Genomic DNA, 25275 nt, shown 5'->3' with positions numbered 1-25275 from the left:
AATGGATATTGGATTTTGTCAGATATATTTTTAGCATATAACTGTATTTTCACTCCTGTGACAAATATTATTGTGTGCCTCGTCTGTGCCAGTCACTGCTCTAGGCACTGGAAATACACTAGGGAATTAAACAGGCAAAACCGTAATGATCAGATGATTTTCCTACTTAAATTATCTATAACTGTGACAAATTCCTAATGTCTGACTTCCTAGCTAATGGATGTACTGACGGGCATTTTGGCATATGTTGCATGTTTGTGATGGTGTGCCTTCAAGGTGTATTCCTGGAAGTGGGAGTGCTAGGTGAAAGAGTAAAGAGTAAATGTCTCCATTTCCTCACCTAGAAAGTGGCAGTAATGTTACCTCCCTTGACATGGAAGTTAATATATAAATATTAATATGTAAATATGTATATATTAATATTAATATATAAAGTACTTAATACATGCCTGACATGTAATGGTCATTAATACTTGTTATGTATTAACACTTGTTATTTTTCATTAGAGTAAATGAAAATCAAAGACTAGTATAGTCTATGCTTTCAGAAACACTTAACATATCTAAATACTTATTAGAAATGCTCTTTTGGGGGTATATTTTTGTATGAGCTGGACCTCTTAAAATATGAGCACGTTTAAGTTTGAATTTAGGAGATCCTTTCCGGGTGATTCTGTTGGCATTCTTCTTTGTTACAGGTATCTTCAGAATTGTTCCCATAATTAGATTCCTCCACCCTAAAATTTGTGATTATTTTAATTATGTATTCACGTATCTCTCTGAATGCATTTCATTGTAAATGCTGGGAGTGGGCAGCTTTCACTGTACTCTGGTGACCTAAGTCATCAACTATTAAAAATCCAGTCTTCAATAGTAGGCTTTCTCCTCAGTAAGTTCCACCAAGTGTCATAGTTGCACCTAGGATCAGGTCTGATCTTAAAGCATTTTGAGAGAGGATCCCTGTGATGAAACCATTGGTTAGTTTGGATACGTGAGGTCCCAATCACATTTCACCCTTACGGCTCAACTTTTCATGTTTTCTCCTTCCTGATTTATAATCACATGGTTCCAAAATACAAAAACATAAAAAGGTATTCAGTAGGGAGTATCACTCCCCTGTCGCACGTCTACCAAGTTCCTATGTTCCTTTCCCTTTGCCTTTGTAAAGTAACATGTTTATAGCTTTCAGGGTATCCTTCCAATGTTTTTTAAATACAGTCGAATTCACTGTAATTCATCTTAATTCACTGTTAAGATGCAATTCTTAACTTTTATCCTTTTTACCCCCAAAATTGTTTAATTCATAGATTCCTAAGCTGCCCTCTTATTGCAGCCAGCAGTGTGTCAGTCTCATGATTCGTATGTTCCTCTTTGGGTTTTTTTCATATAACAACATATGTTGAAAGCTTTCCATTTCAGTACGTGGAGTTTCGTTGTTCTTTTAGCAGTAGTATGATGACCCATCGTGTAAATGGATTTGAGGTTGTTTTCTATACTTTACTATCATAAATAATATTGCAGTGAATAACTTTATACTCTTGTCATTATGCATGTGTGCAAGAATATCTGTAGGATAAATTCCCAAAAGTGATCAGAGGGTATATGTGATTGTAATTTTGATACCTATGTCTTATTGCCTTCCATGGGGTTTGTACCAATTTATACTCCCTCCAGAATATTTAGAAGTGCCTGTTCCCTTACAGCTTGAACAACAGAGTACCCTGTCAGTTTTTTGGATTTTTGCCAATGTGATAGGTGAACGATGATGTATCAGTGTCTTTTAAATTACATTTCTCTTCCTCTGATTAAGACTTAGTCTTTTCCCTTTGTTAAGGGGTCATCTGTGTTTTCTTTTTCGCAAACTGACTATTCATATCCTTGGGCTGTTTTTTTTTTGGCCTTTTTTTTTTTTATTGGGCTGTTATTTTTCTCATGGATTTCTAGGAGCTCTTCGTATATTAAGATTACACTTTCACCTATGAGTCTTTTTTTTTTTTTTTTTTTTTATATTTTATTTTTGGCTGTGTTGGGTCTTCATTTCTGTGCGAGGGCTTTCTCTAGTTGCGGCAAGTGGGGTCCACTCTTCATTGCGGTGCGCGGGCCTCTCACTATCACGGCCTCTCTTGTTGCGGAGCACAAGCTCCAGACGCACAGGCTCAGTAATTGTGGCTCACGGGCCTAGTCGCTCCGCGGCATGTGGGATCTTCCCAGACCAGGGCTCGAACCCATGTCCCCTGCATTGGCAGGCAGATTCTCAACCGCTGCGCCACCAGGGAAGCCCCCATGAGTCTTTTTACTTTGCTTGTAGTGTGTTTTACTGTGTTAGGAGGTTTGCTTATTGGTTTACAGAGTCAAATTTCTTGATTTTTTTATAGCTTTTGGATTTTGAGAGCTTTTAATTGTTAGGAAGCTCTCCCCCACTCCAAGGCTATTCAAGAATTCTATCTTTTCTTCATGTACTTCTTTATTTTCCATTAAACCTTTCATCATTTTCATATTTATCCTGGTGTACTGTGTGAAGTATGGGTCTAATTTTATTTTTTCCAAATAGCTATGTCATCTTCCTAGCATCATTTATTAAATAGCCCATTCTCTCCCCTCTGTTTGAGATGTCAACTTTGATACACTGTCAAGTTTTCTTACCATTTTTGCAATTTCAGTAGCATGCTTCCCGGTTAATTTGACATGCCGTCTATGTTGATATCCCTTTCAATTATGAGGCAGTCATAACTGTAACTTTATCTTCTGGTAAAGGATGATATAAAATTGGGGGAAGGAAGTCAGTGCTTCAAGGTCACAGGTTAAGCTTCCGTTAATCAAGGTTTTCTGTAATATTACCTCATAACAGTTAGAACCTTAGTTCGTATCTTCAGCTTTGTTCACAGAGTGAAACGTGTTCGTTATAGTAATGTTTACTCGAGATGGTCAGAGAGTGTTGATTAATTATATCGAGGATACTCAGTATGACTAAGGGTTAATTTATTTGGTTCATGGTACACGTTGATACCTTTTAAAATGAGGCTTACGGCAGTTTCAGGAGAGAAACTCGATGGGCAGTTAACTTCATTGGTTCACCTGTGGACTTCACAGACCTGTGAAAAATAAAACTCTGACTGTGACCCAGCACCAGACAGTAAGTGGCCTTGACTGCCTGCATTGCGTCTGGAGACAAGTCCTAGATCGTAATGTCTTTTCTGTCTTCCCAGTCGGCCAGCTCTGTCTCTCCAGCATCCACCGTCTGCAGCGATTAGTATTCAACGTCCTGCCCAGTCGCGGGATGTGACGACAAGAATCACACTGCCATCTCACCCTGCGCTAGGGACGCCAAAACAGCAGCTCCATACCATGGCTCAGGTAAAACCAGAGATGAAGAGCCATCTGTTTACTCTGTGGGTTAAAACCAGAACTGTGCAAAACTCGCTAAAAGCCTGGCAATATCGAAGGCAGTGATTGCGTTTAAGCGGGATTGGGTGGGAGATGTTCTTGTTTCTAACTGTGTTGTGGGGTGTCCCCCCCACAGAAAACGATCTTCAGCACTGGCACACCGGTGGCTGCAGCAACGGTAGCACCTATTTTGGCAACCAACACCATTCCTTCCGCAACCACGGCTGGTAAGTCGGCAGCCTTGCTCTTCCTGCCGGGGAAGAAGGAGGCATAAGGCGTGGGTTCATTTTTTATTTCTCAGCTTCAGGCAGAGAACAAGAGTTAGGTTAGAAAAATTCTCTTACTTTTTCCCAAGAGCTTTTCTTGGGTTTTTGAGAATCTGTAATGTGTGCAGAGAGGCCATTGTTGAAGAATTTCCCTTCTTCTCCTGTTCCAGGATCGGTGTCACACACACAAGCTCCCACGAGTACAATTGTTACCATGACAATGCCCTCACATTCATCCCATGCTACAGCAGTGACCACCTCAAACATCCCGGTTGGTAAGTGGCGTGCAGCCTGCAGATGGAAGCTTACAAGGAATTTTTCAGCCCCGCTGACCAGGTCTTCATATAGCTGGCTAGTGTTGATTTTTTTTTTAATTGTTAATTTTCAAAGCAACACTGACTTTAACTTTGAGTATTATTTCATATACAGATTTGGCATTTTGATGGTAGGGGGAGAAAAAAGAAGATAACCGTCTCTGAGAGCTCAAAGTAAACTACTTAAACTCCACTTTTGACTTATTCATCAACCTTTACCTTTTCTATGTTTACCTTTTAAAAAAGTAAGTTAACTTTACTGATAAAAGTTTGACAAGAACAACAGGAAAAGCAAGAAAGAAGCAAAGGTCTGGAGTGAAGAGACCTTGTACACTGACAGATTGTTCAGGAAAAATCTCTGGGTGATGCAACAGTGGGAAGAATGCTAACCCTCAAGTCACTTCCCCGAGGTTCTTATCTGGGTGCCACCCAAGGTACTTCACGACCATCCTAAAATTCCTTCCAGGCTTTGTTTATTCCCCTTTTAAATATGTGTATATTTCAGTATTAAAACATCTTTGAAAAGTTTCTGGCAGCCAGACTTTAGTTATCAAGAGCAGGGATTGGCAAGCTTTTTCCGTAGAGCCGGATCGTAAGTGCTTTAGGTTCTGCAGGCCTCATGGGTGTGTGCAACTACCTAGCTATGGACAATATGTAAACAAATGGGTGTGGCTGTGTTTCAGTTAGATTTTTTTATGGACACAGAAATTTGAATTTCATGTCATTTTCAGGTGTCACAAAATAGTCTTCTTTTGATTCCCCGCGCCCCCCCCCCCCGCCGCCATTTAAAAGTGTGAACCCATTGTTAGCTCATGGGCCAAAACAGGCATCAGCAAGGTTTGGCCGGCAAGTTGTCAACGCCTATCGTCAGAGCTGATAGCTCACTGTCACAGCTTCCAAAGCAGAGGCTGTGGCCTATGAGACAGAACACTTCCTTCTTTAACCCACAAGTCACAGGTTTTAGTTTCTAGTGTTACCTATGCCTTGGTTCTGTAACAGTGAGTGTGTCATCTTACTCTCCTTCACTTCCAGAGATGTGGGACAGCTGCCATATTTTTAATCTGCTGTACTTTTAGAAGTAAGACTGCCTTTTATGAGAGGATGCACTGACATACTCGATGGTCAGAAATCTGGTGACCAGACACAGAAGTGTCCCCCCTACCTGCTGTGTCCCAGCAGTGGGGTGGTCCCTCCCTCCCTGCTTCCTTCTTTTGCATGTGTGACAGGCTGCAGCTTCCACAGCCCTCCTAGCAAACTTTGAGGGCACTTTTCCAAAATGACGGTAGGACCCAGGAAACCCTTGCTCCTCTTTTAAATAACTGGGCCATTCCAGCCCTTAAATTGGTACTCAGCCCCACAGATGGCTTTTAGCAGAGAAAATAACTGCGGTCTTTCTCACGTTACTGCTCACTCCAGCTTGGCATTGGAGAAACCAAACTTCTGTCACACCCTCTGAATTTAATCTCACTTCTGTGAAGTCTGGCGGTGGGGGTAGGGGTTCGGCATTACAGCACTTTCGTTGAAAAAGATCGTTGATTGTTCCATGTTGTCATTTCAGGCTGTTTTCTGGCTATACCTAACAGTGTCATCAGTTATCCACAGCGCTGTCAAGTCAGAGCCAAGCCCCTTCTTTTCATCTTTATAGTCGAGAGTCTCACTAGGGAATGTGTAGCTATGAAGAAAATCAGACCAGTAAAGAGGGGCAGCGTACCCTAGGGGGCTGTCTGGTTGCATCTTGAACCCTCTCTGTGGAGAATTATTTAGAGATCAGTTCTTCTTAATGTCGCTGTGTCTTCCTAAGAGTAACACTGTGGAAGTAAACTCACTGAAAGTAGCAGGAGACAAATAATGTTCATTCATTTGGCTAAAACTACCAACTTCTTACCTGTCCTAAGTTACCGTATTGCTGTGTTCTCTAACTCCGCAGCTCATTTATCTTTGAATTTTTACCATTTACTAAATTCTAGATATGAAAATCATTTGACAGAAGTGTCCATACAGATTTAAAAATCTACTTAGTGTGATTGCTTTTGTCGAAGTTCCATCAGGTTTATGCTCTAGTTTTGTTTTCCTCTTGTGTAGTACCCCAGATGTTTGTTACATCATAATGGGATCCCTGTACAGAAAGGCCTCAGTTGAGAAGGGAAACCTGATATTAACCCTAGAGCATTGATTTTCAAGTTGAGGGCATAAGAGCTATATTAAAATCACCTAAGTGGCTTTTTCTAAGTGTCACTTGCTTTCTCCAGGTGAGATTAGATATTGAATTCACCCATTGTTATTAATAGGAATGTGTTGGATCAGGGGAAAAGCCTGATAACCCCAAGCATAGGGTTTTCACCTGCAATGAATGCCCGTTTCCAATAGAATGCCACCCTTATTTTCTCCACACATGACAGTGGTCTCAGAATTATAAAAAGCAGAATCAGATGATCGCAGCCTACAGAAAACAGGGATTATCTTTGAAAATAGCCCCAACTTATGATTTCTGCATTATGTTTTTCCTGAAGTTTTTTTATTCTAAATAATTGAGGATGTATGGCCCTTTTAATTAGGAAAAAGTGAAGGTATGATTCATGTGTGTGTGTGGTTACCATCTGATGCTTAGCTACTCTGCCAAACACAGCTGCTTTTTTATTGGAAGCATAATTTTCTCCTACCTTTTATGGGCACAGTGAAAACACAGGCTTAGTCACTTTTCCCTCAGCACCCTCTCAACTGACTACTGATGGAAAATACATCATGCCAGCTTCTCTCTGCGTTAGCCAGCAGAGGCCATCCTCGCTGGTCAGACTGGGCATCTCACCCATCATCCTGCAGAAACTTCTCCAGCTGCCTCCCTCAGAAAATATCTGGGCCCGGGGGGGTTGCTGCTTACCTTTGGCGTTCAGTGTGCTGCACCTTGGGTAACGTGGTGGCGTCCTCCCAGTCTCTAGTGTTTGCGTGCCTGCCATTCGTATGACTTGGGTCTTTACAGATAGAATTAAATTTGAAAACTGTATGATCATTTTGATTTTGCCATAAAATATTATGCAAAGTCACAGGACACTCAGAAGACTTTAGAAATTAAGTGATTTTTTAGAGAAGGCCTCCTCATAGATGAGGAAACTAAGACTTGGAAATTAAAATGACCTTCTCATTACTTACTAGCTATATAATTACTAATTAGTTATGGGCCCCTGAGAAGAATCTAAGGTATTTGCCATTTTTGTATTCAAATTTTTGTTAATTTTTTTTTTTTTTTTTTTTTTAAGTTTTCTCCTTTAAAAAAAAAGGTCTCCAAGAAGCCAGGTCAGGGGAAAAGGGCCTAGTTGCTGATGTTTTTGATGAAGTATTAATGTTGAACCCTGCTTTAACAGATAGCAGTGTAAATATATCAGTGGATTATTGGATTGAAATAATTCAGTTGAACCATAGGTACTCATCTTTTCATTTTTTATTTTGATGAAAACTAAAAATCCAGGCTTCTTATTACTATTTGCATTCTTAAGATTGTTGCTGGCCAAGAATGTTTTGGCATGCCAATGAAAGCATATGAGCAGTAATGTAATTGGATTATACTTTTTGTAGCTAAGGTGGTGCCTCAGCAAATCACACATACTTCTCCTCGGATCCAACCCGATTACCCTGCAGAGAGGAGTAGCCTGATTCCCATTTCCGGACATCGAGCCTCTCCAAATCCTGTGGCTATGGAAACCCGAAGTGACAATAGGTAGGAGGGAATGTGCCCCATCGTGGCACGAATTGTTTTGATTTTTCAGTGAAACCAATTGTCCCACAAATATGGCATGTATTTCCTTATTTTCAGTTTTTCCCCCTGAAAATCTAATACATTGTGTAATTTCTTTTATTTTATGAAACTGTGCTGTATTTATTCATTCTCCTTTTGATGAGTGTTCTAGTATCTTTTTTTTGACTTGTGTACTTCTCTTTTTAATTTATTTTGAGCCATTTTGAGTGTAAGGGTGGCAGCATCGTGACCCCTTATCCCTAAGTATTTCCATTTTCATCTCTAGAGAACAAAGCTGTTCTTACTTAACCACAGTACAGGTATCTGAAACGATCCTTTAGCTTTCCATTCTCTTTCATACTTTGAAATTTTTGAAGAGTATAGACAGGCCATTGTTTTTGCAGAATATTCTTCAATTTGGGCTTGTCGGATTGTTCCTCGTAGTTAGATTGAGGCTGTGCATTTTTTTTTTTTTTTAATTTTTATTTATTTATTTATTTATTTATGGCTGTGTTGGGTCTTCGTTTCTGTGCGAGGGTTTTCTCTAGTTGTGGCAAGCGGGGGCCACTCTTCATCGCGGTGCACGGGCCTCTCACTATCGCGGCCTCTCTTGTTGTGGAGCACAGGCTCCAGACGCACAGGCTCAGTAATTGTGGCTCACGGGCCCAGCTGCTCTGCGGCATGTGGGATCTTCCCAGACCAGGGCTCGAACCCGTGTCCCCTGCATTGGCAGGCAGATTCTCAACCACTGCGCCACCAGGGAAGCCCGGCTGTGCATTTTTGAAGTGAATACCAGTAGGTGATATGTTCTTCTCACTGTTATTACATCAGAGAGCTCATGCTCTCCCTTTGTCCCATTAATAGTTATCTCAACATTAATTACTTAATGAAGGTTATGGGAGATTTTTCTGCTGTAAAGGTGTACTTTTCTTTTTTGTAAATAACTAATTTGTGTGGAAATACCTTGAGACTGTAAGTGTCCTTATAAGCTTTCACTCAGTAGTTTTGCTTCTATTGACGATTCTTGGCTGAATCAGTTGATGGTTGCAATGTGATGGTTGCAAGATAGTGACTTGTTCGATCATTTCGTTGATATTTATCAGTTGACATTCTGATGTAAAGAAAGTTCATCTATCCCCATTTATTTATTTTGCTGTGTATTTTATTTTTGAACATCTGCATGGGCTCATGGATTTGGTTTTATTTATTCATAATTATAAACTATTACTGTCGTCTATTTCGATGCTCAAATTGTCTCCAGGTTCGTCCTTGGGAGCCCCTTCAGACTAGTTCCTGGGTTTTGCTATGTCCTGGTCATTCTAGCCCTTCCTTACTTCTCACCACATTAAGATACTTGAAACTCTTCCTGAACTTGGTCCCTCTGAGCCCTGGAATCTGCCATTTCTCCAAGGAGCCCTGGTTCCTTTGCATCATTTAGAAACTAAGATCTAGCCGTTAGTTCTGTTCGTTGTTACTGGATTGTCACTTCTAGGCCCTTTCAGCAGGCAGAGGTAGGAAGTATATAACATTTTAAAGACTAAGTACATTCTGGTATCTCTGGTCCAGCCCCATTACCTCCCCCATTCTGTATTTGTATCTCCCTTCTCCCACCCCACAGTGAGAACCTGGTGGAGTGCACATGGAGTAATTTCAGAATTGGATCATTTTTAAATATTCTTGTTTGATTATTGTGGTGTATAAAAATACTTATTAGTTTTTTTCTTTTCTTTTTTTTTTTTTTACCAAAGTACAGTTGATTTACAATGTTGTTAGTTTCTGGTATACATCAAAGTGATTCAGTTTTTTATATATATATATATGCTATACAGTAGGATCTTCTTGTTATCTATTTTATATATAGTAGTTTGTGTCTGCTAATCCCAGACTCCTAACTTATCCCTTCCTGCCCCTTTCCCCTTTGGTAACCACAAGTTTGTTTTCTATGTCTGTGAGTCTGTTTCTGTATTGTAAATAAGTTCATTTGTGTCATATTTTCAATTCCACCTGTAGGTGATATCATATAGTATTTGTCTTTCTCTCTCTGACTTACTTCACTTAGTATGATCATCTCTAGGTCCATCCATGTTAAAATATTACTCTCTCTAGGTCTGTATCCTTTGATATAATTGTTTGGGATGCAATTTGGGAAACGTTAGTATGGCAATTAAAAGTAAAAAGAGTTTGTAGGGGATGGGATCATTTGAAGGGAAAGAAGAAAAACCATTGTGGTTCATATTATCTGTGTTCCATCTATAGACCATCTGTTCCTGTTCAGTTCCAGTACTTTCTGCCAACGTACCCACCTTCTGCATACCCACTGGCTGCTCACACCTACACCCCGATCACCAGCTCTGTGTCCACCATTCGACAATATCCAGGTATGAGCCCCACTGTTAAGATGACTTTTAACATTTTAATTTTTGCATGCAATGAGATAGAAATTGATCAGTGAATATTTCTAGTATAGATTTAATTACTCTAGCTTCTATTTTCAGATTCAGATAAGGCTGAAATCTGAAGCTTTAAGGTTGTAAATCACCATCCCTGACATCTAAAAAAGTTGTTACTTATTAGTGATAGTAGCATGATTTTATCCCACCCAGAGGATAATTATGTTAACAGTTTTTGTTATCCTTTAAAATGGAAGTGCAGTTAAAAACAAATAAAGCTGTACTCTTATGGGGCTTCTGTTGTTTTGTGGGTTATTTGTTGTGTTTTAATGTTAGTCCAGTTATGCTCAAAATTCACTATCCAGTTTGGTGAATAGTGTTCTTTTTGCCAATCCAGAATAAACAATACTACTTAAACCTCAGGATTTGTGTAGTCTTTTCCTGTGAGACCCTCAGCTCACTTCAGGCATAAGAAAGCCAGGTTGTCAGATTGTGGCCATTGCCTGTCTGCTGTGCCGTCCAGGACTGCAGCTGCGCCCACATGTGGCCGTTGAGCATTGAAGGGGATCCAGCACAAAGGAAGAACTGAATTTTTTGTTTTACTTAATTAAAATGAGAGAAATTTCAAATATGTTTGGAGCAACTTAGTGATATGCAACTACTTTTTCCAAAATTGTAGATTTTATGGAATCAAGATACAAATCGAATATTTCTGAAATTTAGTCTCTGAATTGAGACGTGTTTTAAGAGTAAAATGTACCCTGAATTTTGAAAACATAATATGGAAAAGAGAATGTAAAGTATGTTATTAATAACTTTTATAGTGATTATATTTTGAAATGATAATTTTTGGATATATTGAGTTAAACAAGATATGTCATTAAAATTAATTTGGCCTGCGTTTTACTTTATTAATGTGGCTACTGGAAAATCTGAAATTGCATGTATGACTTATATTTTCGTTGGGACAGTGCTAGTCTAAAACTTTCAAACACTGAGGTTTTTAAAAAATATATATATAAATTTATTTATTTTATTTATTTATTTTTGGCTGCATTGGGTCTTCGTTGCTGTGTGCGGGCTTTCTCTAGTTGTGGTGAGCGGGGGCTACTCTTCATTGAGCTGCATGGGCTTCTTGCAGCGGCTTCTCGTTGTGGAGCACGGGCTCTAGGTGCGCGGGCTTCAGTAGTGTGGCTCTTGGGCCCTAGAGCACAGGCTCAGTAGTTGTGGCGCATGGGCTTAGTTGCCCCGTGGCATGTGGTATCTTCCCGGAACAGGGCTCGAACCCATGTCCCCTCCATTGGCGGATTCTTAACCACTGTGCCACCAGGCAAGTCCCAATACTGAGGTTTAAATAGCTTTGAAAATAGGTTCCTCCATCTCTACATTGTTCTATGTGTGTGTTTTGATTTTTTTTTTTTTTTTTGCCGGGGGTGGGGGGGTGTTTGTTTTTCAAAACTTTCTTTTTAAAGGAACTTCATAATGGTGTTTTATTTATTTATTTATTTATTTATTTATTTATTTCTTTTTGGGCTGTGTTGTTGGGTCTTTGTTTCTGTGCGAGGGCTTTCTCTAGTTGCGGCAAGCGGGGGCCACTCTTCATGGCGGTGCGCGGGCCTCTCACTGTCGCGGCCTCTCGTTGCGGAGCACAGGCTCCAGACGTGCAGGCTCAGTAGTTGTGGCTCATGGGCCTAGTTGCTCCGCGGCATGTGGGATCTTCCCAGACCAGGGCTCGAACCCGTGTCCCCTGCATTGGCAGGCAGATTCTCAACCACTGCGCCACCAGGGAAGCCCATAACAGTGGTTTTTTATTAACAGTCTTATAAAGTAGAATAATGTTTAATTGATTGTTGCCAAAAGTAAGATGCAAAAAGTATCATAGAAGCATGTTGACAATTAGGAAGTAAATTTCATGCGTGTGTGTGTTACACTAATTGCTGAAAATTCTTAAGTCTCTGTATCAGTAACAGCACTTGCCTTCAGGTTCTCTCCTTCATCTACTACCTTGGCCAATTGATAACTTGTATAACAGTGCAGTCATTTTGCTTTTCTGGAGAAGGTCATTCATGACCACTGTGTATTTCTCTGAATGCTAGCCAGCTGAAAAGGGCATGCAGAGTCTCTCTTGACCTAGAATCAACTATGCAGACACTGTCATTCTATATAAACCTTTATTGTAAAAATCCATTCATAAGAGCACTGTCTCAAGTGTTGGGGATCCTGCCTGTCATCTGTTTCTCTACATTATTCTCCTTTCATCACTGCCGTAGCCCTGAGAGATACACAGAAAAATGAATAGTACATTCAATACTTTATTTCTTCCAGGATCAAACTGTCATTGTTGGTGCAGATGAGAGGTAATATATTATCTCTCAGACATGTGAATCTAAACATGGATGGACACAAATGAAAAAATGATTTAGTAACCAGCTTACAGTATCCTATTGAATATTTATTGAAACCCTACTTTATGTAGGGTCCTATGCTAGGCTCTATTTCTAAAGTTGACTTTTAAACAGCTTTCAACAAGCTTAGAGTCTAGTTGGAAGATTAGACATGAAGAGATACTATAATATGCTAAATCTCAAAAGAGGGGCTTGAGCAAAGCCATGCTGCTTCTGAGGTAAGAGGTTATTTCTACTTGAGGAGGTAGGGTTGGAGGTCAGGAGTGATTTCCTGAAGGAAGTGACATTTGGAAAGCATCTTTCAGGAAGTATAGGGCAGAGCCGTAGTGGGTTTGGAGAAAAGCACTTTTCTGTCTGTGAATAAAGTATTAGCTAGACTATGTGGTCAGAGCAGAGTGGTTTGGTTTGGGCAGGAGCATAGTGTGAGTGAGAACACAAAGTGTGAAATAAGATTGGATCTTAACAAGGCTTGGAGTGGTGACTAGACTGCAGGTTCAACAGCAGGCAAATGACCAAAAACTGTTATTTAACAGAAATAGCACAGATACACTTCTCAGGAAGAAGCTATAACGCTCTGGAAATTGTGTATGTATGTATTTTACAAAGGAAGAATTATAAACCGTGACTATAAATTTACATGTACTAACTTTTCACTATACTTTTCTTATGCATAATAATAATTTAAACCTTTATCTCTGTGGTTTATAGAACGTTTTCAGTCAGATTATTTTTTAAAAATTGAGGTATAATTGACATATATTAGTTTCACATGTACAGCATAATGATTCAATATTTATATATATTGCAAAATAATCACCACAAGTCTAGTTAACATCTGTCACCGTACAGGTAAAGATTGTTTTTCTTGTGATGAGAACTTTTAAGGGCTCCTCTCTTAGCAACTTCCAAATATACAATACAGTATTGCTAACTATAGTCGTCATGCTGTACGTTACATCCCCATGACTTATTTATCTTATAACTAGAAGTTTGTACCTTTTGGCCACCTTTACCCATTTCGCCCACTCTCCACCCCTGCCTGTCACACCCACCAGTCTGTTCTCTGTATCCAAGAGCTTGGTTTATTTTTGTTTTCTGCATTTTAGATTCCATATATAAGTGAGATCATACGGTATTTGTCATTCTCTTTGTGACTTATTTCACTAAGCATAATACCCTTTAGGTCCATCCATGTTGTCACAAATGGCAGTATTTCGGGTTTTTCTTCTTTGATGGCTGAGTAATATTCCATTATGTGTGTATGGATATATATACCATATCTTTATCCATTCATCCACTAATGGACACAGATTGTTTCCATATCTTGGCTATTCTAAATAATGCTGCAGTGAACATGGGGATACGTTATATCTTTTTCCAGATTGTTTTGATGACTGAGAAGAAAAGTCTTTTGTTTGTTTTCTTTCCACAAACAGTGAGAAATCCCTTCTTTTTTTGTCGCTTCCTGGGAATGTTTTTGTTTTCAGTTTTGTTGTTTGTTCGTTTTTAATATGCACGATGATATGTTTGCCTGATAGATAAAAGGACAAGTTAATTCTCTCTTCAGTGCATATTTTGGAATTTAAAATTCGCAACTACTGTATTTCAGAAGTGCCTGTGATAGTGGTTCTATCAATTAAAGCAAAGACTCTTGACCTGGAGGCATGGATGTATCTCAGAAGTTTTATATTAATTACTTACATAGTTGCCTGGCTCACATTTGGCTTTTAATAAATGATCGCTTTTTTCTCATTTTAATGCTATTTCTAGCAATCTGCAGAGAGATCGTATCAAATTGGTGGAAGTAGGGGGAAAAAAACCTCAACGTATAGAGTTTATGTAGCACTTTTTTTTTTTTAACTGGGAGTTTAGATCTTGAACAGTGGAAAAATTGTTTTGATTTGAGTGTTTTTCTCCTTATGTGGACTGTGCTAATCAAAGCTAACATTTTTGTCACTTTTTGCATCATTTTTAGTTTCAGCTCAGGCTCCAAACTCTGCCATCACAGCTCAGACTGGAGTTGGGGTGGCGTCCACCGTCCACCTGAACCCCATGCAGTTGATGACAGTGGATGCATCCCACGCTCGACATATCCAAGGGATCCAGCCAGCGCCCATCAGTACACAGGGGATCCAGCCAGCTCCCATTGGGACCCCAGGGATCCAGCCAGCCCCCATAGGCACACAGGGAATTCACTCAGCAACCCCAATCAGCACCCAAGGACTTCAGCCTGCACCAATAGGGACCCAACAGCCTCAGCCTGAAGGAAAGACTTCAGGTAATTTTAATTTTTTACATGGAAGTTGGTGTGGAGGGAAAAGGTACACAGGGTTTGAATCATGATTCTGCTACTTGCTGGCCTTGTGGTTTCAAGTAAGCTCGCTAGGCCTTAATTTTCTCTTTGTAACATGAGTTGCTTAGAACTTACCTGTCAGGGTCTTTGTAAGCATTAGAAACTACGTACATAAACAGTCTAACATGCATTTGCACATGGGGAGAAGTGGTCTAAAAGAGCTCTTAGTTGAGAGAGTACATTCACCTTATAAGACTAGTGTTCTCATTCCATTTCAAGATTTTCTTTTTCTTTTTTCTTTTTTGGTCGTGCTGCACGGCTTGCGGGATCTTAGTTCCCTGACCGGGGATTGAACCTGGGCCCTGGCAGTGGAAGTGCGGAGTCCTAAGCACTGGACCACCAGGGAATTCCCTAAGATTTTTTTTGGAGTTGTTTGTAAAGCTGTAAAGATAGACTGGAATGTTGGTACCATTATTAGGAATTGAGAGGTGGTGGTATTTCACCAAAAAACTGTAGCAGAACATTTCTTGCAGTATACTATATATTTTATGTATCTTATCTCACTTACTAGTAATTATGACTGTAGAGCAGAGAAAAGAGGTTCTTAATGGTGCATCAGTAGACTTTGTAACCTCTCCCACTTTGCCATCTGCTTTTGTCCTTATCCCTCATCTTCTTGACATTGGACAGTCCTAACATGGATACTCTTGATTGTGGTGGTCTGATCGTTGTTCTTTGTCTTATGTGACATTTTAGTAACATTACTTCCGTTTCCTTCTCCTCATTGCTCTTTCCTGTCCTCCAGCAGTGGTGTTGGCAGATGGAGCCACAATTGTAGCCAACCCTATTAGCAACCCATTCAGTGCTGCTCCGGCAGCAACAACTGTGGTGCAGACTCACAGCCAGAGTGCGAGCACCAACGCTCCAGCCCAGGGCTCGTCCCCACGGCCAAGTATACTCCGGAAGAAACCTGCCACAGATGGGTGAGTAGACCCAGAAGTGCCAAATGACACCTCTACTTCTGGATATAATTGGTGTAAGCAGTAGGCAGTAATCCAGTGCTGATAGCAAACTCAATTTCCTCCAAGATAACTTGACCACCGGGTTATTCAGTAGAGCCTTGCCAAGCTCAGACTGCAGGATGGTAAGAATCCAGGAGTCAGTTGGGTGTCAGTTTGTAAGCATGTGTTGCGTATTACGTACTTTTAGGAGTTCTCTCTGGTTCTGAGAGTTTAATCCTAGAGCCCCTAAAGTAGCTTGAACGGAACTCTTCAGGCTTGTGTAGCTAGGCACAGTAATGTGTGCTGTGTGTTTTTTCCTCATTGTCCTAAATGAATTGTTGCTCGGGGCAAACAGTTTCCCAAGTGTATTAAGGGTCATATTTAGTAGCAAATAGTGTTCTGTGTTGTCATATAAGCTTCTGAGTTGGTGGGTCATAGGTGGGAAGGTATGTGCTCTGCCATAACAGAGACCAGAGTCTCTGTCTTAATAGTAAGTCCATGACACAGTAACCATATCAATGAAAACACAAGGCAGAGCTTGTAGTTAAGATGGCAGATGGAATATGCACTTCTAAATTTCTCTTCCTCTCAAAACCCTACAGAACTTTTAGTAAAGAGGCTTTTTAAAAAGACTGTAGGGAATTTCCTGGTGGCCCAGTGGTTAGGACGCCACGCTTTCACTGCCAAGGGCGCACGTTCCATCTCTGGTTGGGGAACTAAGATCCCACAAGCCACACGGTACGGCCAAAAATAAGTAAGTGGATAAGTAAATAAATATTTTTTTAAAAAAAGATTATAAACCCACAGGGATGGGGAGAATAGGAGAAGACACAACAGCAACACGACTTTGAAGCTGGAAAGCAAATAGGCAAGTGCTCACTCGCTCCCTTAGCTGTGAAAAAGGTGAACATTAAGTCTGCAGAGAAGAACGATGAGAACCATCCTTGTTTAAATTGTGAATCTCCAAAAGGACCAGGAGCAGGAAGAACTGGGGGTAAAAGGCTGGGCTGAAATCTGTCTGAAAAGCGGTTAGAGCTCTGCCTTTCCTTCTCTACCCACACTGTTGGGTGCACTGCCCCTCCTCTCTAACCCCAGTGAACTCTGTAGATGGTCCACTGGGATTAGCCAGCACATTGAAGGGCATGGTGCTGTACCAAAAACGGATTAGGTGACCAAGCCTGTGTGGAGTGCTGAGACTTCTCCCTCGTGGCTGACACGACCCTGGCAGTTGAATTTAACTCTGTTGGCAGAAAGTGAGAAGATGGCTGTACTCTCCTTCTAGGGGCCATTCCAGCCCGAGGGGAAAGAGCTAAGGATACCGACAGTAGGGGTATAAGGACACTCAGGACAGGGCTCTGATTGCCCTTAAAGTAAACAAGCCCTGCCACAAGCTCAGAGCTTCCAACCAGCTTTTTAGTCCCCCCACGCCTCATCATGAGCGTGCAGCCAAGCATATCAGGTATCTGAGGGTTCTTCTAACAATGCAAGATAGAAGCCACAGTGAACACACTGAAAAAAGCAGCTTGGAAGATGCAGAGGCTAGGCAAGGAGAATAAAACTAAAAACAAAACATAAGAACACAAGAACAGAGACAGACACTGTCAGTACCATCTTCAAAGGACAAAAGAAAACTGCATCCATGAAACAGGAAGGCCGTGCTCCACGGAAGGAACATTCCGAGAACAAGAATGTGTCCAGAAATCAAAAAGTCAGTAGAAAACTTGAAAAGTAAAACTGAGGAAACCTCTCAAAAGTAGAGCAAAAAGAGAGAGAGAGAATAGGAGAGAAAAGACCAAAAACTTAAAGAACCAGTTCAGGAGATCCTGCCTCCAAGTGATGGGGTTTCAGCAAGACAGATGAGACAAGAGGAGAGGGATGACTTAAAAATAATTCATAGAAAATCACCAGAACCGAAGGGTAGGAGTTTCCTGATTTAACGAACCATGAAATGCTCGGTACAGTAGATGGCAATGGATGCAAACTGGCACCAAGATAAAATGTTTTGAAATTTCACAGCACTGGACAAAATGAGATCTGCCCCTTCTCCCATGCTTCGTCACCTCCAAAGTCCCTTCTGCTGTGCCCTCTGAGATCGTCTGTCATCATCTGAGTCCCCTGTGGCCTGACCTCTTCTCTGAGCATGGCTTCTTGCTTTAATTGGAACCTGGCTCTTCTTTGGGGTCTCGACTTCCTCGACTCTCCGCAGGGTGGTGGCTGTCTGTCCCTCCCCATTCCTTCCTGTCACTGGGCCTGGGGGTGGGGTAGCTGTCCTCTTTGAGCCTCACTGCCACTTTCAGGCCCGTCCTTCTCAACAGCAGACATGCTTCCTGGTCTGTATTTAGATTTCATAAAATTCGCAATTGAAAAAGTAGTTTCACATAGCCAGGTTAATCCAGACACACTGAAAAGTTTTCCAGTAACTGAATCAAATACCGTTTTTAAATTCAAATTAGTTTAAATGAAATATTGTTAAAAATCTTGCTCATCAGTTGCACTTGTCACCTTTCAAGTGCTTAGTAGCCCCATGTGGCTGGTGGCTACCTTGTGGGACAGATTCAGGTTTGATTTGGGGTCTGTGTTTGTCCTTCAGAAGGTACATAGTGTCTGGCTGTGTCATACCGTCTTCAACTTTAATGTAAACAGAAATGATTTCCCAGCTCTCTGGCCTCTCAGTTGCTTGAACGCATCCTCTGCACCCGCCCTCCCTCAGCAGGGCACACCCATGAGTGCTAGCACTCCACGGCACAAAAGCTCAGCAGCTTTTTCTGTACCCTAGGGTCCCACAGCCCGCCTCTCTTTCCATGTCCCTGGCAGCGACTCCCAGCCAGACCCAGCTGGGAGCCTTCAGTCTGTTGGTCCTTACCACCCTTTCACTTTTCCTCACTGCCTTTCCTGGCCTCGTTGTCTGCTCTCCCTGGTTCAGAGTCTGTGGTCCGTTGCAGTCATTTCCTTGCCTACAGCCTCAGCTTCCCTGTCCTCCTCTTCACTTTGTCAAAATCAGAGTTAAAATCCAACGTTCTGCCTAAGTTGTGTTGTGCCGCTTGCCTGCGTGCAGCAGAGTGTTGCCTCGTCCTGCTTAACCTCACACACCTCCCCTGGGACCTCACAGCGGGCCAGCACAGTCTGCCGGCCTTGACCATTCCTCCAGACACCCGTGTACCTCTGCTGCTTTCCAGACTTCCACGCCTCCTCTCCCACATCCACTTGTAGCTAATGAATGTGCCGCCTGCTTTTTTCTTTCTGCTATTTTCTTGGGAAAATGGAAACAAGCAAAAGAGAAGTTCACAAACTAGCTATCACATACTTACCTGGCTGCCTGTCTCCTGCTCCGCCTCCATCACTCAGTGGCGGGCTCAGCACTCAGAGGTGAGCTCTGGGGGCATCTCTCCAAAGCACCTGATTGCAGCCTGTCTCACCTCCGTGAGAACAGTGCCCCAGCTCTTCTGCCTCTCTCCTCCATCGGTTTTTTCTTGTTAGTGGATCCTTCACATGAAAAAGTATAAACTTGTTGTCATTTCTTCCACTTTGCTCCGCTCTCTAACCCATTTTTTTGCTCCTGTTTGCAATGAAAATGAAGGCGTTGTCTCTATTTGCTAGCTCCACTTCTTCCAGTCTCTCTTTCTTTCAGCACTTTCACTGAAGTGTAGAAAACTGCACAGATAATGTATGTACAGTGTAATGAGTTAGCACAAACGTATAACTGCTGTATCAGTCAAGAAACAGAACATTACCAGCACTTTCTCCCAAAGATTACTAACCAGTTTTTCTTTTTACCCTGTGGATTTGTTTTGCCTCTTTTTGAGCTCCCATAGAATCATATACATTTTTTGTGTGAGTCCGTCTTCTTTCACTTGGTTTTGGGAGATTCATCCATGTTACTGCATATAATTGTAACTTTTCTTATGGTTCTATAAAATGCCCTTGTCTGAGAATACCATGGTTTAACCATGGATATTTGGGTTATTTCCAGTTTAGGGCCATAATGTTACCCCAAACATCATTGTGCATCACCTTTGATGCATCCATAAATGCAGTGCTGTTATGCACCTCGGAGGGGATTTGCTGGGATGTGGGCTGTGCTCGTTTTCAGCTCCAGCAGGTAACGCCAGCAGTTTGTCCAGGTGTCTGTACCCATTTACACTCTCACCAGCAGTGGGGTCCTCGCCTTCATCATCATCGACGCTTGTTATTTGGCACTCTTTTTTAAGTTTGGTCATTCTGTGGGTTTATAGTAGTGTATCTTTTTAGGGGTTTGGAGGGCTTGTTTGTACTGAGGGATGGGGGGTTGAGTGGTCTTGCTTTTTTGTTTATTTCTTACTTTTTATTGTGGAAGGTTTAAACATACAAATTTGAACATCTGAATTTATACCCATCATTCAACTTCAGTTATTAACTTATCAGTTCGTGTTTTATCTGTATGCCTATCCACCACCTTCCACCATATTATTTTGAAGCAAATCATAGGGAACACGTCATTTTGTTTGTATATATTTGTATATATTTCAGCATGTGTTTATTGAAATACGTACTATAAAAAATGTAACAACCCCATAATGTTATCAAATATTTAGTCATTGTTCAAACTTCCAGTGATCTCAAATGTCACAAATTTTGTTTTGTTTTATATTATTTATTTGAGTCTGTATTCTGATAAGGTACACACATTACGATTGGTCGATATGTCTATTAAGACTCTTCTAATATATGTTACCTCCATTTCTTTTTTCCTTACAGTTTGTGTGTTGAAGAAACTTGGTCTTTTGTCCTGTAGAGTTTTCCTCTCCCCTCCCAACTCTCTCCCTGACTTTGTCGATTGCATCCCCATTCTGTTAGTTCCCTAGGGCTGCTATAACAAATTACCACAAGTTTGGTGGCTTAAAACAACAAAAGTTTATTCTCACAGTTCTGATGACTAGAAGTCTGAAGTCAACACGTCAGCAGGGTTGGTTCCTTCTGAACACTCTTGGAGGATCCACTCCATGCCTTTCTTCCAGCTTCTGGTGGCTGTTGGCAGTCCTTTGTGTTGCTTGGCCTGTGGATGCGTCACTCCAGTCTCTGCTTCCATATCCACATGGCCTTCCCTCTGTGTCTGTGTGTCTCAAATCTCCCTCTCCTTTCTGTTAAAAGGATACCCATCATTGAATTTAGGACCTACCCTAAGTCTAGAATGATCTTATCTACTTAATTACATTTGCAAAGACCCTATTTTTTTTACATTCACAAGTACCAGGGATTAGGGCTCGGATGGATCATGTTAGGGGACACAATTCAACCCACTACCCCCATCGCCTAGTTTCACTTGTTATTCTCTCCTCCACATTTTCTCTAAGTTGTTGCTTGAATCTAAAGGCTTGGTTAAATTCACTTTTTCTCCCATTTGGCAAGACTCCTTCATAAGTTGGTGGTTTAGTCTTTTTATCAGGGGAAGTATGCTGTGTGGAAGTCAGCCTTTTTGAGATGTTAGCAGTCTTATGATCAGTGTCTGCATCCATTCATGATTTGGCATTGCAAAGTGGAATGTTCTAGCCATTTTGTCTCAGACCGACTCTTCTAGCATTTGCTTGCACCACTCTGCCAAAACTAAGCGTGTCAAGATCACTTATGACTTCCACATTGCTAAGCTCCAGTAGTTAGTTGTCAGTCGGAGCCACGCGTGGCCTCTCTACTGTGTGACACAGTTGATCACTGGCTACCTTGATCAACTGTTTTCACTCAGTTCCTCAGGTCAATATAAATACATAGGTACAATAATGATTATAACTGCTAAACAGATTTAAATTTTATTTTATTTTTTAAATTTTTTATTATTTATGTTTTATATATTTATTTATTTATTTTTGGCTGCGTTGGGTCTTCATTGCTGTAGGTGTGGGCTTTCTCTAGTTGTGGTGAGGGGGGCTACTCTTAGTTGCAGTGCACGGCCCTCTCATTGCGGTGGCTTCTCTTGTTGCAGAGCACGGGCTCTAGGTGCAAGGGCATCAGTAGTTGTGGCGTGTGGGCTCAGTAGTTGTGGCTCGTGGGCTCTAGAGCACAGACTCAGTAGTTGTGGCGCATGGGCTTAGCTGCTCCGCGGCATGGGGGATCTTCCCTGACCAGGGATTGAACCCATGTCCCCTGCATTGGCAGGCGGATTCTTAACCACTGCGCCACCAGGGAAGTCCCTAAATTTTAATATTAAGTACAAAGGAGATGTGTAGGTAGAAGGTAGAAGAAACAGGTAAAAGAGTCGCAATGGTTGCTTCCTGAAGAGAGACGGGCAGGAAGCGGGGAGGCAGGGGGAAGGGATCTGCTGTATGTTATTAAAAGCATTTTAGTACTATTTGGTTTTTTAAATAATCTGCCTTCATTACTTTGATAAAATTTGAAAATCCATTAAAAAATTCCTAGCCATAGGTACACTTAGCAAATGTGTAGCTCTTGTCCTTTAATGCCGTCTGGGTTTGTCTCTTTACTCTTTCAGAATGGCAGTTCGGAAAACCCTCATTCCTCCTCAGCCTCCTGAAGTGGCTAGCCCTCGAGTGGAGAGCTCTATGCGGAGTACGTCTGGGTCGCCTAGGCCTGCAGGGTGAGCACATCATTGAGGACAGAAAAGTCTAATACATGTCGCAGACTTCACGTCATTTGCCTCTAAAAAGAACCACTAGTGTGTGCATCTGAAAGAACCACTTTCTAGCTATGAGATCTGGACACATTTCTCAACCTCTCTGATCCTTATTTACCTCATTTATGAAATGGGCATACTTATAACACCTGCCTCATAGGCTCCTTGTGTATTTAAACCACTGTGAACAGAGCCTGCCTCATAGTGAACACCCAGTTATTGTTGCTATCGAAAATGGCATCATGACAATAGTTAATACATTCTGTTTTCTTTACTCTTTATCTCCTTAATTCTAAAAGTAATATTTTGGAAAAGAAAATGAGACAATATAAAAATATTTAAGGTATAAAGAGAAAATCGTCCTATTCTCCACCCCCCTCTCCAGTCCCACTCCCCACAGTAATATTGATTGGTTAAAGTTTTGTTAAGCATCTTTCCACGTCTTTTTCTACATACACGTGTAGATAGGTTGATAGATTCTTAAAAACAGGATTTTGTTGATTGTTTTATATACTGCATTTTATACTTATATCCGTAATAGCTTACCATGTTAATATATTTAGATCTACTTCTTCATAAAGCTTCAAAAAAAAATTTATGAATGCCATGTGTGTGCCAAGTATCATTTTAGAATCTGGGGATATAAGAGTGACTGAAATAAAGTGTCCATTCTCCTTAAGCTTGCTATCTAGTGAGTGTAGAGAAATAATAAATATGTGAAGAAAAAGAAAACAGTGTAAACAGAATATAAGGGATGGGAGGAAGGGGTGGTGACTTATAGAAAGACCTCTCTGAGCAGAGGCTTTAAGAGCATGGAGGAATAAGCCACATGCTCCCTGATGTCAGACTGTGTCAGGCAGAGGAAAGAGCAGGGACTAAGACTTTGAGGCAGGAGTATTTGCAGTCACCACTTTGTGCATTAGTGCAGGAATGTGCAAATAACCACGTAAACGGAAACTGTGCATGGTTATTTATAATTGTTCTGTGACCTTAAAAACATTTGTGAAAGTATCAAAAATTCTCTTAACTGTCAGTTAAAATACATAGGGAAATGAAAAACATAGTAAAACTAAAATTTACTTAGTACACTGGAATTTGAACATCAGAAGCGCTAAGAATTAAAGTATTTTATTTCTTTCTAAAAGCTAATGAAGTGTGAATTCCCTGGCGGTCCAGGGGTTAGGGCTCCACACTTTCACTGCTGAGGGCCCAGGTTCAAACCCTGGTCGGGAACTAAGATCCCACAAGCTGTGAAGCATAGCCAAAAGAAAAAGAAAAAATAAATAAAAAAATAAAAGCTAATCAAGAGTACAGTTGGCCCTCTGTATCTAAGGGTTCCACATCTCAAGCATCCACAGGTATCCATGGATTTTGGTATCCGCGGGGGTGGATATTAAGGGACGACTGTAGTTGGAACGGTGCTTCCCTTATTCACATTGAATAACTTATGATACAGAGAGCAAGAGTCCTTCTATGCTTTGGTGAATTGTCATACTCCTTTCTAAGTTTGGGTCTGCCCTGACATTTTATCCTGTCTTTTTTTTCTTTTGGCTGCATTGGGTCTTCGTTACTGTGAGCGCGGGCTTCAGTAGTTGTGGCATGTGGGCTCAGTAGTTGTGGCGCACAGGCTTAGTTGCTCCACGACGTGTGGGATCTTCCCGGACCAGGGATCGAACCCGTGTCCCCTGCATTGGCAGGCGGATTTTTTTTTTAAAGAATTTATGCATTTATTTATTTATTTATTATTTTTTGGCTGTGTTGGGTCTTTGTTGCTGTGCGCAGGCTTTCTGTAGTTGCAGCGAGTGGGGGCTACTCTTCGTTGTGGTGTACGGGTTTCTCATTGCAGTGGCTTCTCTTGTTGCGGAGCACGGGCTCTAGGTGCGCGGGCTTCAGTAGTTGTGGCACACGGGACTCAGTAGTTGTGGTGCATGGGCTTAGTTGCTCCGCGGCCTGTGGGGTCTTCCCGGACCAGGGCTCAAACCCTTGTCCCCTGCATTGGCAGGTGGATTCTTAACCCCTATGCCACCAGGGAAGTCCGGCAGGCGGATTCTTAACCACTGCGCCACCAGGGAAGTCCCTATCCTTTGTCTTTTCAGTGTTGTAAATTATTTCCAGAAGTTCCTTAATGTGAGGTTGTTGCCAGCATCACTCCCAGGGACATCTTTATCCTTTTATCAAACCATCTGCCTTAACTAATCCTTGGAATCTGGGTGCACGTTCCACGGCAGCATCTTTATCTGTGCTCGCAGCTTCACCAGATAGCTTACATTAATCAAATTAATGCTGACTGTTGAAAAAATGAATCCAGCCTTTATTGGCTGTAAAAGGTTTTGGTTTTTTTGGTTTTTTTAATCCTCCTTGTAATTTCCATCTTCTTTCAATGTGGCAGTTAATTCAACACTTTGGTCTGAGTGATTGGGTTGTTGTGGGGTTTTTTTTACAGTCTTCAATCCAAAATGGAAGTAAATACTCCGTTTCACTATAGTGGCTTACTGATCCTACTGCAGTTTCAACTAAAAGATGGTATGAAGTGACTTTACCACCTTTTTTATATTCATTGGACTTTCTCAATGTGGTCCATGCCATAGCTTCGTACAAGCCTAGGTCTCATCCTAAATTATCTTTGCTGTTACCATTTTCAGATCTTCTAATCACATCCCATTTTACTTCTAGATTTGTCACATTTTTTTCCTGCGTTTTCATCACTGTTGGCCAGTTCTCTTTCAGTCTTTCATTTTTGTAAAATTTCACCTGGGTTTATCACTAGGAAACTAGACAGCACAACTACACACTTTGCTGTCTGCATGAACTGAGCAGTAGATGTGCAGTCATCATCCAGTCAGCAACATCCTGCAGAAGAAGTGATGTGCGATGTGCATGTCTGTGAGTTA

The 25275-nt window shown here is 41.2% G+C and overlaps 1 protein-coding gene across 6 annotated transcripts in view; it reads left to right on the top strand.

Moving 5' to 3' along the window:
• SAP130 (Sin3A associated protein 130) overlaps positions 1–25275 on the top strand; it is a 72481-nt gene that overhangs the window by 16848 nt on the left and 30358 nt on the right. For 5 of the 6 annotated variants that reach the window (XM_082396624.1, XM_082396626.1, XM_082396625.1 and 2 more), the window contains 8 exons: positions 3207–3354; positions 3521–3611; positions 3821–3925; positions 7535–7676; positions 9951–10072; positions 14465–14767; positions 15588–15765; positions 22244–22348. In XM_082396624.1, coding sequence (XP_082252750.1) covers positions 3207–3354; positions 3521–3611; positions 3821–3925; positions 7535–7676; positions 9951–10072; positions 14465–14767; positions 15588–15765; positions 22244–22348 — 1194 coding nt within the window. The remainder of the gene's footprint in view (positions 1–3206; positions 3355–3520; positions 3612–3820; positions 3926–7534; positions 7677–9950; positions 10073–14464; positions 14768–15587; positions 15766–22243; positions 22349–25275) is intronic. The other variant, XM_082396623.1, reaches the window with a different exon arrangement.

Source organism: Balaenoptera borealis (assembly GCF_965194805.1).
Source record: "Balaenoptera borealis genome assembly, chromosome: 6".
Lineage (NCBI taxonomy): Eukaryota > Metazoa > Chordata > Mammalia > Artiodactyla > Balaenopteridae > Balaenoptera > Balaenoptera borealis.
The sequence above is the reverse complement of the archived record's forward strand: the minus strand, read 5'-3'. Positions and strand labels throughout refer to the sequence as shown.